This window comes from Emys orbicularis, chromosome 16 (assembly GCF_028017835.1).
Source record: "Emys orbicularis isolate rEmyOrb1 chromosome 16, rEmyOrb1.hap1, whole genome shotgun sequence".
NCBI classification, from domain to species: Eukaryota; Metazoa; Chordata; order Testudines; family Emydidae; genus Emys; species Emys orbicularis.
The window spans coordinates 13,996,665-14,011,184 of NC_088698.1; the positions used below are offsets into that span (position 1 = coordinate 13,996,665).

Consider the following 14,520-nt stretch of genomic DNA (forward strand, 5'->3'; position numbering starts at 1 on the left):
CTCCCGCCAGCACTCTCTGGAAAGCAGCTGAAGGTCAAATGTGTGGCTCTAGGACAGCCAGCTTCTGGCCTGGGGCCACGTGGAGGGAGGGCGCCTGCGCAGAGAGCAAAGTGATGGCAGGCCTAGTGAGGGCAGCGGCTTCACGTGCTGTCACTGAGCATGCGCGATTCACGGGGCGCATGCTCAGTAGTGGCCGAGCCTGGCCACGTGGGTTCCCTCGCCAGCCCTTTAAACCGGCTGCGCGGCGCCCGTGCTCAAGGAGACTCGGGACGGAGCCGGCGGCCTGAGGATGCCCAGGGGCAGCAGGAGCGCGGCGGCCCGGCCGGCTGCAGTCAGGTGGGGCTGGGGCAGGGTGACCCTATGGCGGGTGCAGGGTCCCGAGCTCCAGGGGCTGCCCGGGAGTGACAGTCCGCGTGAGTCCCTGGCCCTGCTCCAGAGCGCGAGTGGGCTCCAGCCTAGCCCAGCCCCTGCTCCCGGGGCTCCAGCCCAGCCCCTGCTCCCGGGGCTCCGGGCTCCTTTGTGACGACCCCCCCCCCCCCCCTGCGAAAGGTGCGGGTATTAGCTAGCGCTGGCGCCAGCCCTGTCCCTGCGGGAGGCCCTGCGCCCCAAGGCCGGCTCCTAACATGCCCTGTGTTTAAGCAGCGCCTCTCTCCGGAATGACAAGGTGGGGGAAGTGGCATTGGCCACACACCCAGCTCTTCCTCGGGCCTGGGACAGGTGCTCTGAGCCTCCCAGCCCCATACAAGGTCAAACAGCTGGTTTAGCACAAATCCTTAGCGCACGTTGTAAGGGACCATTCACGGTGAAGTGGTGAATCTCTCCCGACTGGTAATGTATAATCCCTGCCCCTTAATGGGCTAGCGGTGCCATTGTTTCCAGCCTGGGCTGTCCTTTGCCCTGGTGATCACCCCAAGGAGGGCTTCACATAGAGTCACTCCTCAAGTCAGCTGTGGGGTCACCTTTGGTCTGTCTGTTCATCTGTTCCTCCCCCATAATCACACCAACTATAAACGCTGCACTTCCTCCTGTCCCTGGAAAGACAAACCTCGCCCTCTGGGATCCTGACCCTGCTCCGCAACTAGTTACTAACCAGTTGCAAAAGTACAATGCCAGCTGTATTCCTACCAATGCCCTTGGCTAGCTGACCGGGATGGGTGTCTCAAGGTGACTTTAGCCATGGTGGTGTCATCTTGACATATTTGCCTGCAAGTGGGTGTATGTTTAGAAGGTGGAATAAATTCCTGAGTTTGTGCACACAGAAGCATGGGAGGAAGTAAATAAGATCTGTTTCTGGGGTGGCAGTGCCAGATTTGTAACCACAAAGCTATTGCGCTGACTTGTGTGAAAATCGAGCAGCGGCGTGGGGTCCTTTTTGTTTCACTTGCTGCTAAACTGGATGCAAATCAGTCTCCGAAAAGTATCCCACAGTGTATTCTCCCTCTTACCCCCCCCTTGGCATATACCTAGGTGGGACCACAAGCAAGTGAGCTGCTGGGGTATGTGATTCCTATGATAGTTATGTCTAACGTAAGCTCCTTCCTTTACAAATTTCACTAAACTCTTTCTCCTCTCCTTGTCCATTTCCCTTGTGCTCAGCAGTGCAGCCCCAGCTCATGCTCACCCACCAGCTCATCCTCCACCTTCAGCTGTTGCAGCCCCAGGTCAGCCCCAGCAGCCTGGCCTGATGACCCAGATGGCTACCACTGCTGCCGGGGTTGCTGTTGGATCTGCAGTGGGCCATGTGGTTGGCAGTGCTCTCACTGGGGCATTCAGTGGCGGTAGCAGCACTGAGCCAGCGAAACCAGCCAGTACTATCCAGGTAATGCAGCTCCATGGTTTCACCAAGAAACTCTTCTTCAGAGGTTCCTGGAGTCCAGGAAGCAGGGCTGGTTGTCAGGTGTCCTAGAGGGCCTTCATACACTCCAGGATCACAAAAACAATATCCACTTTAAGTCCTGCTATTACTATGGAGCCTCTGAGGTGCCTTGTGTGTAGGGGTGTGTTTGTGCCTAGAACCAGTTTGGTCAGGCTAAACCTGAGATTTAAGTGGGGACAAGAGAACAGAACCTGATGCTAGTCGGTAGAGGAAACAGCCACATGTATATTCTCTCTCTGGATTTGGAACATTGATTTATTGAACTTTGCTGGTCAGTTTGGCTTTAAACTTAATAAGATGCCTTTATTAAACAGAAAAAAAACCTGTCATTTTTATCTATTAAAAATCAATGGGTATAGGTATTTTGAAACTAGCTGGACTTAATTTCTGAAAGCCTACCTTGGCTTTAGGAGTTAGATTAAAATAAATCAGTTGACATTAACCTGCCTTCATCTTTCCTAGCTGGAGAAACTAACACTGGTCCTGACTGGGGCACAAAACATGTCTCTCTCCCCCCTGTCCCCCCCCCCTTTCATGTTTAATAGGAAACCTCCACTCCCTGTTACCTGAACTGTCATCCCAAACTCACAAAGTGCCAGACATGTTCTCTGGTCTCCAGCCCTGCACTTGTGAGATTGACCTTCTAGCCAGTTGGGGCAGAGCACACTAGCCTTGGGCCTTGCTGCTTAAAAGGAGGGGCAATTAGATGACTTTTCTGGGCCCCCATTTGTTTGAACTGGTCCTGGGACTAGAAGGCAAGAACTCGCTAGTTCTAATCCTGCCCCTGATGATGGTTACTCTTTGGCACTGGAGTTGCTGAATTGCTCTGCTTCACTTTCTCTGTGTAAAGGGAGACTAATCCTGACCAGTTTTACCGGGCTGTCGAAGATTGAGGTCCATAAAGAGCTTTTGGAGATGCAGAGCAGCAAGTCTTGTTTCCTTTCTGCCTGGAAGCAGTGTTGGGATCCACCTGTTCCCTTGGAGAGATGTTGTGCAATTCCCATCACCTGGTGGGGCATTCGAAAGTAGAAATTATTAGCAAAGTGCAACCCGTGGAGTAACTGTTACATAAAACAGAGCCTGCCCTGAGGATTAGCTAGATCTCTAGGTGCTGGGCAGGCAGGCTGTGGCCTGTACAAGAAACCCTAGAATCTCCTTTAGAAAGGCTTTTTCTGCAAAGCTCTGGACTCTTGTAGTCAAGATTACTTGCTGGATGTGGAGCTGCTTCTTAAAAGGCCCCAGTACAGACTGATGGAGATGTTGCCTTCCCAGTCATTCTGCCTCCCTGCTTCTCATCACTGCCCTCTCTAGAATATTTCTTTAAATGGGACATAAGGCAGTCTGTATTTCTGTTGTGGTAGCACCTGAGTATTGTAAATGGGGATTGTGGTCCAATTGTACTAGCCACTGTCTTAACAGATAAGAATCCCTGCCTTGGTATCTAGTGGTGCAGTCTACATAGCCAGTTAAAGTCCAATTTCCACCTGTCCTGCCGGAACAAAGTATCAGAACAGGAGCTCACTGGAACTCAACATAAAATGTGGTTTGTTTGGCTGAATGTTGGTCGCTGTTCTAGTAATTTACATGGATGTATGGTCCCAAAGAGTCAAAGGTGTTAACCTAACCCAGTCACTGCCCAACAGTAAACCGTTTTAAACAAGGTCTGGGGTTTGGCATACAGAGACCTCAGCCTGCTTAGTACCATGGCAAATGCACCATTAAAAATCCTTTAACTTTTTATTAAAAGATACAGAAAAGAATGAAAGACCATTACAGCATTTGAAATGTAAAGTTTTAAGGCCTTCTTTTTCCCTTTTAGCTGGAGAGTTTTTAAGCAGGAATTCCCCTCCCCTCTTGTCTGACAGTCTCTTAGATCGTATCAAAAATAACTGTCCTTTCTGGGGAGAAGAGAATAAGTTAGTTGAGGTGGTTTGGAGCTGTTGCTGTTGTTTAAGTCAAATCCTGCTTCTTTTGAGACAAAACAAGATGAACACGAGGGAAAGAGAACAGCAAAGAGAGAGAATAGAGCTTTTGTCTCTAGTTTTGACTCTCTCATTTGCAACCTCGATGCTGGAAAAACACAGGCACAGCACACGGTTCTATCAGCACTCTGAGACCTGGCAAACTTGTACTGGCATTGAGCTGCTTGGGGTATTACTTTTAGCTGCCTCTTTCTGGTTACTGGCTTATAGCATTGTTGCCAAATATGCAGTCCTGGCCAGATAAGCCAGATGCTTATTAGACAGAAGGGAAAAAAGAGAGAAGATAGGGAAGGAAAAGAGTACCAAGTGGTGGTGCTGAGGCCAAGTCTCATATCCCAGATGTCATCTGGGTCCCACTCTCTGGCCTGGTCACCTTTTCCAATCTGCATTTGTTGTGATGTGATGAAGTTTCACTCACTTCTCACAGCTGAGCTCACAATCAGGGCAAATTTGTAGGCTGAATTATCACAACATAGTCCTTCTAAGTGTATACATCCGAACAACTTGAGTAGCATGATGGAAGCTTCCATTACCTCTCTGAATGGGGGAAAATCCTTTCATTTGGAATGCTGCTTTTGCTAATGTGAGACTATTGGTGTCTAGGAAAGTTTTTTTTTTTTTTTTTTATTTTTTTTATTTCTCTGTTATGGCCCTCCCTTCTATTTGATTATGCACTGAGAATTTGGGACTGTAATTATTTTGAAAACCATTCAAGATGATGGGACATGAGCTCAGTTTATTCACACATTTGCCCTGACTGGCAAGTAAACAGGAAAATCTAGACCCGATATTGTATTAGTCTCCTTCTGTCCCAGAGTTTGTCTCCCTAAACTGGGATGTTTTTTCCTTCTTGGTGTCTGTAGGAGCCCAGGCAGCCTGCGTTCCAGCAGCCACAGTATGGACCTTGCCACTATGAGATGAAGCAGTTCTTGGAATGTGCTACCAATCAGAGTGACTTGACCTTGTGTGAAGGTTTCAGCGAGGCACTGAAGCAGTGCAAATATAATAATGGTGAGTTTTTTTTGCTTGGTTTTGCTGCAGGGTGCAGAGATGGGCAGCTATCAAGTCTGGGACTGACGAGCTAATGTTTGAAAGAGTAGTGTGGTTTAGTCTGGTAGGGCTTTCGAACAGCAGCTTTCGAACAGCAGCTTAATAGTTCCTCCTAAAGAAACCAAACCCTCTAAATGTGGAAGAGGTCGCTGTCCTTGTCTTTGAAGTGACTTCAAAGTCTCACATCTCTGCCATTTCAGTAATGTAGTCCTCTCCATAAAGATGCTCAGGAATCATGGAAAGGGGAAGAGGGACACCTTTGGTCCATGTTTTAGCAGAATGAAAATGGTGTTCCCAATGGTGGGCTTGGAGATCCCTTTTTAGGGGTTGGATGCTCTATTGCCATGCTCCTTTGGGGAGCCTACTCCTTTCCCAGAGCACTGCCAGCCAGTTCCCTTGTTTCTTGCCCATTTGCCGGGGGAGAAGGGTTCCCTTCTCCTGGAGCAACATGCTAAATAAATGAAGTGATGAGTAGACAAAACCCCCTTTTGTGCTTGGTTGAACTGGTACCCCTGTTTGCACGTTCTGGCTAATCATGGGGCGTTCGCCTCACTCAGACATTTGACATATGAGGGTCCTTTCTGCCTAATGTTGAACTTGAGCTTCTCCAACCTCTCCTATTGTAGGTGTCTCCTCCCTCTTGTGAAGACATTCAGCGCTAACACAGGGAAACAGGAGCCTGGAGTACAGACAAGAACGGAAGCGACTAGAAGGAATAGCTAGTGACCAAAGTAACCAGGTGAAGGGAATGATAGTCCGACCAGCGGAAAGAACCACTTAGCGCTAACATGCTTCTATAATTGCCAGGAAAGAACAATGGTTGGAATTTGATTGGGCTTTTAGAATCCAGATCTCGTTTGATTTGCTACAGTGAAATATGTAATAAAAGGAGATGGTTTATTTTAATCTATGAATGGTTTGTATGTTGTGTTTTTTACTGTAGATTAAACTGCAGGATGTCATTCTAATCTCTGAATGTGTTTTCTTCATCTCCTCCCCAAACAAGGGAAGCGGAATAATTTAAAATCCATGTAGCTGGATGACTCAGCAAAACCAAACAAGGCCAGGCCTGGATTTCCTCTCACAGGACACGTATACGACCCCTGCTGTACTATGTTTATCTGCTCAGAAGGCCAGAGCAGAGAGAATTTTTAAGAGCACTGCCTTGCAAGTGCTTCATTGACTAGGATTCTTGTAAATCTCAATATCCTCTCAGCTCACGGACATGACGGGGACAGAGGTGTGGAAGGAAAAATGTGACCTGGTCAATTGCCTGACTAAGAACACAGCTGGCTGATCTTATTTTGGGTCTTAGTGGGTTAAGTAATATGCTGATGCTAATGACCTTCAGGTTAAGTTCGCTGGTGCCACATGCAGCTTTAACATTGGACTAGGAGCTGCAAGGCTTCATCTAACAAAATCAGGTACAACTAGTCAGTAATTGAAATGCATTTGACACTCCACACAGACCTGGCTCTGCAAAAAGCCAACATGTTCAGTTTTATGGGCTATGGAGCAACTCAGGTTACCTTGGCACAAGTGAAACTGACACTAACAGTCAGCAGGCTTCAGCTGGAAGGAATGTAGCTGCTGTGTGACCAGCAAAAGACTGCTTTGCATACTAATGTTGGTTTTTCTTTACAGATGGATAAAATCTCTTAACTCTTGGTTATTTTAGTTGTCATAGCGTTCTAGCTGCTGCTGAACACTGGACAGTATTGTCTGAATCTCATTCCTTGTATGGATTTGTAAGGAAGACAGTGGCTGGAAACCATCTATGCTGGTGCAGTTCTGTTACTCTTTGCTGTTTAGCAAAACTGGGAAGCTGTATTTCTCCTCTAAAACTATCAAAACAGTGGATATACCCCAGTCTTGCAATGTAAGCCTCTTCTTTCTCCCCCCCCCCCCCCCCCCAACTTCATGACCTTAACTTTTGGCTGTGGTTAGTGTCTCCTGAACTATGCATGGCTTGCAGTCAGACTGCCCTGTGCAGTGTCCTGGGAGAGATTGCCAAGGAAAATCTAAGTGCAAAGGACACTCTGAAGTCTTGCTGCTTTGTGACTAAAGGGTGAGTTTCTGATCTCGGGAACACCAATATAAATCTGGAATAACTAATGAGTCAGAGCTACTCCATTTAAAAAGGTTCCAGGGAGTCTCTGATTATGGCTCAGTCTGGCTGTGAGGAGGATGCAGTGTGCTGCTTATAAAGCAGTGGCCTTTTGCATCCTGCCCTACAGTTTGACTACACCTGCCTGGCTGTCTTTGACCCTGTGTAGGGTCTCTGGAAGATGCTTCCAAACTGCTGGAGGCCTTGTTCCCGCAAGGGATGATACCCTACCTAGGTGGGCCTGCTGGAGAGAGCAGAGCCTTTCTTACTCTGCTGTGTGCTTCTGACTTTGGCTGGGGAGCCCAGGAGTGGTTCCTTAAGTGGGCGAAACTTTCTCTGCATGGAACTCCTCCGTGTGTTGTCCTTCAGCTGAGGGTGTGCTGATAACTTCTGCAGCCGCTCTGGAAAGCAAACCCAGAAACCTGCTGTTAGTTTCTTGCTAGGCTCCTGTCTACTAAACCAGGGATTCTGCCAGCTAACTGTTTCCTTCCTTTGTTTATATGGCAATAGAAAGAGTGATGAAGTCTAGTGGCCTGAGCCCAGGATTAGGAGACAGGAACTCCTGTGCTTTCTAATCCCTGCTCTGACCATCCATCCCTCTTTATCCTAATGTAAAACTTCATCCCTCTGCCTCTGTTGTCCCATGCAGGAAACGGGGTTGGTAACTTACCCACCAACCCTGGATGTAATGAGGATTAGTAAGACAATGTTTGCAGAACACTGAAGATGGAAAACTGCATGCCTAGTATGATGGGAAATACTTTCTGGCTTAAGCTGAACATACACATTTTGGCTTTTTGATAGTTTTTCACCTATGTTCCTTGGATCTTTTGTTCCTTTAGCCAGAGCAACCACAATTTTTGGCCATGTCAGTTCTGGGAAAAGTCACAATCAAACCTCAGGCCAAATTCTGCAAAAGGGGTATGAAATGCAGGGGCTCATGAGGGTGCCTGGGGCAGGGATTTGACTGACAGTGTTTGATGTTACACATCTATATCACTGGTCTCCCTATGGTGATTTGATGCACTGGGAGCCCAGCTCTCACCTGCCAGCTCAGGGTGGTGTTTTCCCAGGTTCTCCAGTAGAGATTCGTAGTAGGTTGATTCCGAGCCTTCTCCTCCTGCCAACAGAATTAGCAGAACCATGCTCCTTCATTTCATAGCCTGGAAAAAATTACTGGGCCATCAGACCTGCTTTAGCTTGGGTAGTTCTGCCAAGTCACTGCAAGAAGAAGTAATTGTTTCACACTAGCATGGCACTTGGTGGCGGGAGTTTGTCAGGATACAATTGCCGCATGGTTTCTATCCACCTACCTACTTCCATACATTATTTTGCAGTGTCCATTTGCAATGGATGCTGATAATTTCCTTTGTTTGCTTGTACCTTTGCTCTCGTGTGCTTTTCATTCATTTCCATACAGTAGGATGGATAGCCCACTAACTTCGTTCATGTACCTTTGTTTAGAACAAACAAAATCCCAGAGAAGGAAGGAGTGGGGATCCTTTCCTATAATGGGGGACGTTGCCCGGGAGGGAGCACAGTAGCATTCTCAGTCCGCAGAGGGACTTGGCAAGTAACTTACGAATGACTCTGATGAGGATGTAGCACTGTCTCTCCTGTAGGTATTTACTGGCCAGGTCAGATGCAGGACTTTCCACTTCGCTCAGGTTCATCAGGGTCCCTGATTCATCTAGAAGATCAATGCAATCTGGAGAGAGAGATTGGATTAAGAAGTTCCTATGTACCCACAATTCTACAATTCATACAGAGTTATGGCTGGTTTATCTACACAGGGTGACTCAGGAAAGTGACTTAAATTAAACCAAATTAAGGTCACTTTAATTCTGAATAAGTGTGTCCACACAAGCATCTAATGCAGTTTAACTAATCCAGTTTAAATTCCCAGCTTTAGTTCATTTGGATTAACTTTCCTGAGTGTCTAGTGTAGCCCTCAGCTGCATCTGCACTGTCCGTGACCGGTGTGGAGCTACTCCCATTTGGCACAGCCAGGGAGAGACTCAACCTTGACAAGTGACCTGGTTACAGAGACATGAAATTCACTTGCCTCCTCTGGTACGCAGTGGTTATGCCCCCACGTTTTGTAACATCAATATTTTTAGGTCACTAAAACACCCAGCAAACCATTACAGTCTGTGTAGTTTGTCTATTGCTTAGTAAAGGACTTTGGGATCCCAAGGAGCTCTATAAATGTATTTTCCAGTGTATTATCTTTAGTATGTTACACTGATCACAAAGTTTATGACCCTTTATGAGACAGGACAGAGAAATATGTCATCTACTCCACCCCCTCTTTTTTGCGATTCAGTCTGACCCCCTTAATCCCAGTTTGACCCATTTTTCACCTTTCCGCCAGCTCCCTCATCATGTCTGATACTCTAAGAGCATCTGTGTCTGTCCATCAGGCAGGTGGCCTTCACTCCCGTTAAGAGGGGGATAGAGAGACAGTACCTTCTGGCCTGCACTGGCATTTCTTCTTCAGATGCGCGGTGAGGCTCAGGACCCGGCAGTGCACGTTCACAATCTCTTGGCAGTCAGCTGTGAAGCAGAGAAAGGGAATTAGCACAGGAGGAGACAGAGATTTTCCCCAAGTTTAAGGGCTGCACAACCCAATGAGCTGAACCAGTGAAGAGACCAGGGGCGGCTCCAGGCACCAGCGCACCAAGCATGTGCCTGGGGCGGCCTGCCGGTCGCCGTGAGGGCAGCAGTTCGGCGGAATGCCTGCAGGAGGTCTGCCAGTCCTGCGGCTTCGGCGGCAATTCGGCGGCGGCTAGCCGTGGGACCGGTGAACCTCCCGCAGGCATGCCGCCGAATCCGCGTTACCAGCGGACCTCCCGCAGGCCGAAAGCCACCTGCCTGCCGTGCTTGGGGCATCTGCCGTGCTTGGGGCGGCAAAAAACATAGAGCTGCCCGTGGAAGAGACAGATGTTATCTGCTCATGTCAGCGAATGTGGCAGACAGAAAAGGGAGGGGAAGTTTTACTGCAGAAGGGGATGTGTCACAGCCAGACCTGGGGTGCTGCAGACCTGTGCTTCTCCTTCCCTGGTCCTTAGAACCACAATCAAACCGGACCAGGAGGCATCCAGAGTATTCTGGTGGTTTAGGAATACGTCTCACTGCTTCATAAGATGCCTGTGGGTTCAGTTTGTTCTTTTAAACTTGGTCTCATAAAATAGAAGAAATAGGAAACTTAGGGTGTGATCGGGCTCTTCGCTTTCCCCTCTGCAAACCCGCGAATGTCACACGTGACTTGAGTTTGGGAGTCTCAGCTTAGTCACCAGTGGATATTTGCCTAAAAAACTTGCTAATTCAGTGAGATGGGAGAGGCCTGGGACATGAACAGCAAGGGGTGGTGCAGGTCAGTACGGACGTGCAGCAACAGACTGGGGGCAGAGGTCCAGAGGTAGGCTAGCAGGGGGAGCTGCAGGTCAGGACTGCAGTGCTTTCGAAGAGATGTTTGAGGGCTCAGAGCTTGAATAGCAGAGTTTGTAGGGTTGCGATTGAGGGCCATTAGCTGACTTTGGGTAAGGCCTGCACGGTGCCCGCTAATGCTATTGCTGGGCCTCGCCTGAGCTGTCAATCCTTCATTTTAAGAGTGCTCAAAAGGTTACATTCTACAAAGCAAATCAACAAACTACCATTTTCTCAGGGGAGCTGTTTCTGCAGCTAAACAGCCTTTCAGTCAGTGGGCTACCTTCACTCTGCTGCTGGTGCCCAGGCCGTGGGCCCGGGGATACAGCAAGTCCACTTGGAGCAAGTGAGCTGGGAGTTGGGCTGCAGTGATACAAGCTGCCCCCAGCCCCTGTTTTGCCAGGGGCCCAAAGCTGCCAGCGTCGCCCAGCAGGCAGGTGAGACTCGGCAGGAAGGGGACATGGAGTACAAATGAATAGAAAAGCTATAGTCAGTGATGTGATCAGAGATGACTCTGCAGACACACAGGGAGCAGAGATGCCATTTCTACACAGTCACTTTGCTGAGGATGCAGGAGCTGCACTTCAGAGAAGCACAGACCCCTCTGTGGAGCAGGGGCAGCTGGAAAACACGGGACCTTGGTTTTCATCTGGTGTCTTTTCTCAAATTGTTTCATTATGCTGTATGGCCCTGAAACCACAGAACAGTAAAAGTCTGCAGTGACCATCCTCCCTTAGAAAGATGGAGTAAAGTCTGAGGTCTGTCTGCAAATAATAACAGATAATGCTTAGCTCTGATTTAAATTTTTTTAATCCCTCAATCTCAAAGCTCTTTACAAAGGAGGTGAAATACCGGTTTTACAGATGGGGAAACTGAGTCACAGAGCACTCACACAGTGAGTCAGTGGTCTCCTGACTCCCTGCACTGTTCCCTAGCCACTAGACAACACTGTCTCCCTAAATACACCTGCCCAGGCCACTGACTTAAGGTAAACGGATAGGATCACTGAACGGTGGCAAGAAGAGGAACACAAAGTATGCTGTCAGGTTTCACGATCACAGAAACCAGCTGATTCGGAGAAGCTGGGTCCAGAGGGCAAAGTCTGAGCTTCCTCCACTTACCTCCATATCTCACTGTAACGAACATGGTGCTTCCACTCTCCTGGGCCCAAACCTCCTCATCAGCCCCCTTCCTCGGGACTGCTGCCCCTCTCTCCCAAGCCAGAGGACTTTGCGGACGGTGCTCCGACTGCCTTGTGTTTTGGGGCAGACTTGCAGGCAGCCTTGGTGACAAAAGGCTGTTATTAAGACTGGCATAATTAGCCTGCCGAGAGCCTGGGGGAGGGGTGAGCATTTCCCTTGTTAATGCTCTTATTGGTTTCAACAACCCGATTTCCCAGCAACGGGGAAGTAACTCCTGCAGATTCCAAAGCTTCTCAGCGAAGCTCTGACAGGGGCTAGGGGCAGGGGCTGTGCTAAAGCAGGCAGAGGCATCTGGGAGGGCTGCCCAGCCCATCAAGGCATCGTATTGTTCCAGACCATCTTGATGCCACTGTCTCATTGCCACCAAATAACAATCCCGGGGGCCTCTGCTTTGGATTCAGAGGATTCCTTGCCCATCTTTTTTCAGGGCCTCAGCAACCCCGGTGCTGCGCTGTGTTCTCCAGCTTGTCTTCCAGCTCGCCCCGGCCCAGCTGAACCAACCACCACTGAAAGCCGTCAGCACTGCAGAGCCAGGCTGACTGCACAAGGGCGTCTCTGGTCTCTGCTGTCTGCTGCATCAGCGAATCCCCAGCACAGTCCTGACTCCACAGTCTCAATTGCTGGTGCTGAAAACTGGCAGAGTAATAGCAATCGCTGCGGCTCCAGAGACGGGGCGGAGCGTCTGGCCTGGCAGCCAGGCCAGGCTTGGCCAGAGGGGCTGTGTGGTCCAGGAGATAGCGGGCTGAATAGGGACACAGCAGCTGTGGGTTCTATTCCCAGCTCTTGTGCTGGGTGACTTGGGTAAGTCACTCTGTACCTCAGCCTCCCCATCTGTCCCATGGAGATAACTGTACTGTAAACAGAGCATGTTCAATATGATGGGTGTGGGGAAAGCTGGCAAAGCAAGATGATCACAGGGCCGCATTTCTAGCCACTGCTGTACTTTGTGCCTCAGGTTCAAAGCCCTCCTTCCCTCCATTTGAATGGTGATCATTCCTAGTGCTTAGCCAGCACAGCACCTCTTCTGAGCCATTTACAAACAGCAGGGAATACATGTTGCTTCGCGACCACCATGGGCAAAGCCTCATTTATCCCCATTTTACAGAAGAGGAACTGAGACTCATGCCCCAGGCCACCCAGTGAGTCAGTGGGGGAGCTGGGATTGGCCTGGAGGCGCTGCGGAATGCCAGTTTGAATGGTGTTCTGGTTCATGCTGACTCCCCTTCAGGCCTTTCCTACTTCTATCAATCCATTTATTTACAGAGGCGGGCTCTTCCTCTCCCAGCAAGGGGCCCAATGCCTTGTCCTGGCTTTGGGACTGTTTCCATGGTAACACAAAACACTGGAAGAACTCTGAGCTGGGATATAACCCTAAATGCAACTCTTTCTGCTGCAAAAGATCCCTGTGGTGATGGTTGCCAGGCAAACAGTGAGGTATTTATATTTTGGTCCCTTGGGGCCTTTTAGTGGCGTCATCTCCACACAGCCTCTGCTGTGTATTCATGGCTATAGACCTAAGTGTGTAGCTGACAAGGTTGCCTTATATGGCTGAGGGTGTGCGTGTGTGTGTGGGGGTGGATTGGTGTGTCTTGGGAAATAAGGTGCAAATTCTCATGTTATGGCTAAACTCTCTCATCCTCAGCTTGAGATGGAAAGAGGGGGGCAGAGCTGATGGAGGCATCTAATCTGTCCAGAATCCGCTCAGGGGAGTCCCAGGCCTCACTGGTGGATAGCATGTTTGCAACATAGGGCCAGCATGGGTTAGACCCAGGTCTGTTCTGATACCACAGAGCTACGTAGCTCATGATATTATCCAGAAACAAAGGATCTGGTTGGTTGATGGTTACAGTTGCTAAGCACAATTTAAGAGAAGAGGGGTAATTGAAGTCACCCACAGAACAATCCCCACCTCAAACTAAGCTAAGGAAATCACCAGCTAAAGGTACCTCAACAACTCTGACATCAGCCTCAACATTAACACCCAGGTCACCCCTCCCCATAAAGCAGACCCTCCCCAACAACTAGCACTCCAACCACCTCTGTGTTACTGTTTCAGAGATGACCCCACTTTCACTGATCTCAATGGTTTCCTTCCAGATGCAAAGATGTAAATACCACTGAGCCACCACTTGAGGGGGGTATTTATTTGTTTATGGTGAAACACACGACTCGCAGACATAGCACCTTGTGCTGTGAGCCGGTTGGCAGGGTCGGTTCTGCTCAGTCCTTGGCTTGGAGACCCCCAAACAGTGCTTAATTTGTGCCAGGTCTTGCCAGGCCTCAGCCCCGGCACCTCTGGGCCTGGCAGTTCATAGCCCCGTTGCCTCTGGGCTCGGCAGTTCATAGCCCCGGTGCCTCTGGGCTCGGCAGTTCATAGCCCCGGCGCCTCTGGGCTTGCTGCGTCAGTTATGAATGTAAAAAAAATTGCTGGAGCCCCGGCACCTCTTTCATGACAAATTAAGCCTTGCTCCCCAGGGGAAACTCAAGGGGCTTCAAGGAAGGGGTGTTGGGGACTCAAAAAGTGACATGGGTCCCAGTCAGTCAGCACTGAATGCAAGGACCCAGCGTGGCATCAGCAAACACTGAGCTGGGACAGGTGCTGTATTTCAGATGAGATGTCAAATCGAGGCTCTGAGCGCCGATGTATTAAAGACCCCATGGCAGTTTTGGTAAGAGCAGGGCTGCTTGTGCCAGCGTCGTGCTCGAATTCCAGTCATTTGTCTCCTTGCATAGCTGTCACCCCTCTGGCCTGTCCCCTGCTCTGGGGAGTCCAGCCCCTCTCACCAGCAGTGCTGGGGAGGAGACCTCAGCAGCCTTTTCTACTTCCACAGACTGCTGCTGATGTCTCCCCTCAGCTGGCTGACCTGCTCCTTG

General features: G+C 49.4%; 2 protein-coding genes across 3 annotated transcripts; one reads left to right on the top strand and one right to left on the bottom strand.

Annotated features, from left to right (window-relative positions):
• Nucleotides 1-215: 215 nt before the first annotated feature.
• On the top strand, nucleotides 216-6,779 carry CHCHD10 (coiled-coil-helix-coiled-coil-helix domain containing 10). Of its 2 annotated transcripts, none has more exons than XM_065417626.1 (4): nucleotides 216-336; nucleotides 1,597-1,819; nucleotides 4,722-4,869; nucleotides 5,535-6,779. In XM_065417626.1, the coding sequence occupies exons 1-4, from the start codon at nucleotides 290-292 to the stop codon at nucleotides 5,552-5,554; spliced, it is 438 nt and encodes a 145-aa protein (XP_065273698.1). In that variant the 5' UTR covers nucleotides 216-289; the 3' UTR covers nucleotides 5,555-6,779. The 2 variants fall into 2 exon arrangements, with proteins under 2 accessions (XP_065273698.1, XP_065273699.1); XM_065417627.1 differs by having other exon boundaries at nucleotides 1,600-1,819.
• C16H22orf15 (chromosome 16 C22orf15 homolog) lies at nucleotides 2,404-11,571 on the bottom strand. The gene is made up of 7 exons (XM_065417970.1): nucleotides 11,566-11,571; nucleotides 10,044-10,125; nucleotides 9,485-9,571; nucleotides 8,598-8,723; nucleotides 8,061-8,135; nucleotides 7,247-7,416; nucleotides 2,404-2,883 (listed from the first exon to the last, which is right to left on the bottom strand). The coding sequence occupies exons 1-6, from the start codon at nucleotides 11,569-11,571 to the stop codon at nucleotides 7,247-7,249; spliced, it is 546 nt and encodes a 181-aa protein (XP_065274042.1). The 3' UTR covers nucleotides 2,404-2,883.
• Between the last annotated feature and the right edge of the window lie 2,949 nt (nucleotides 11,572-14,520).

What these genes read in the sequence shown, in the direction of transcription:
- CHCHD10 (XM_065417626.1), top strand. Translation starts at nt 290, where the DNA reads ATGCCCAGGGGCAGCAGGAGCGCGGCGGCCCGGCCGGCTGCAGTCAG. An exon ending in GCCCGGCCGGCTGCAGTCAG is followed by an intron (nt 337 to 1,596) that starts GTGGGGCTGGGG and finishes CCTTGTGCTCAG; the next exon opens with CAGTGCAGCCCCAGCTCATG. An exon ending in AACCAGCCAGTACTATCCAG is followed by an intron (nt 1,820 to 4,721) that starts GTAATGCAGCTC and finishes TGGTGTCTGTAG; the next exon opens with GAGCCCAGGCAGCCTGCGTT.
- C16H22orf15 (XM_065417970.1), bottom strand. An exon ending in ACAGGTCTGCAGCACCCCAG is followed by an intron (nt 9,572 to 10,043) that starts GTCTGGCTGTGA and finishes TCTGCTTCACAG; the next exon opens with CTGACTGCCAAGAGATTGTG. An exon ending in CATCCTCATCAGAGTCATTC is followed by an intron (nt 8,136 to 8,597) that starts GTAAGTTACTTG and finishes TTCTGTTGGCAG; the next exon opens with GAGGAGAAGGCTCGGAATCA.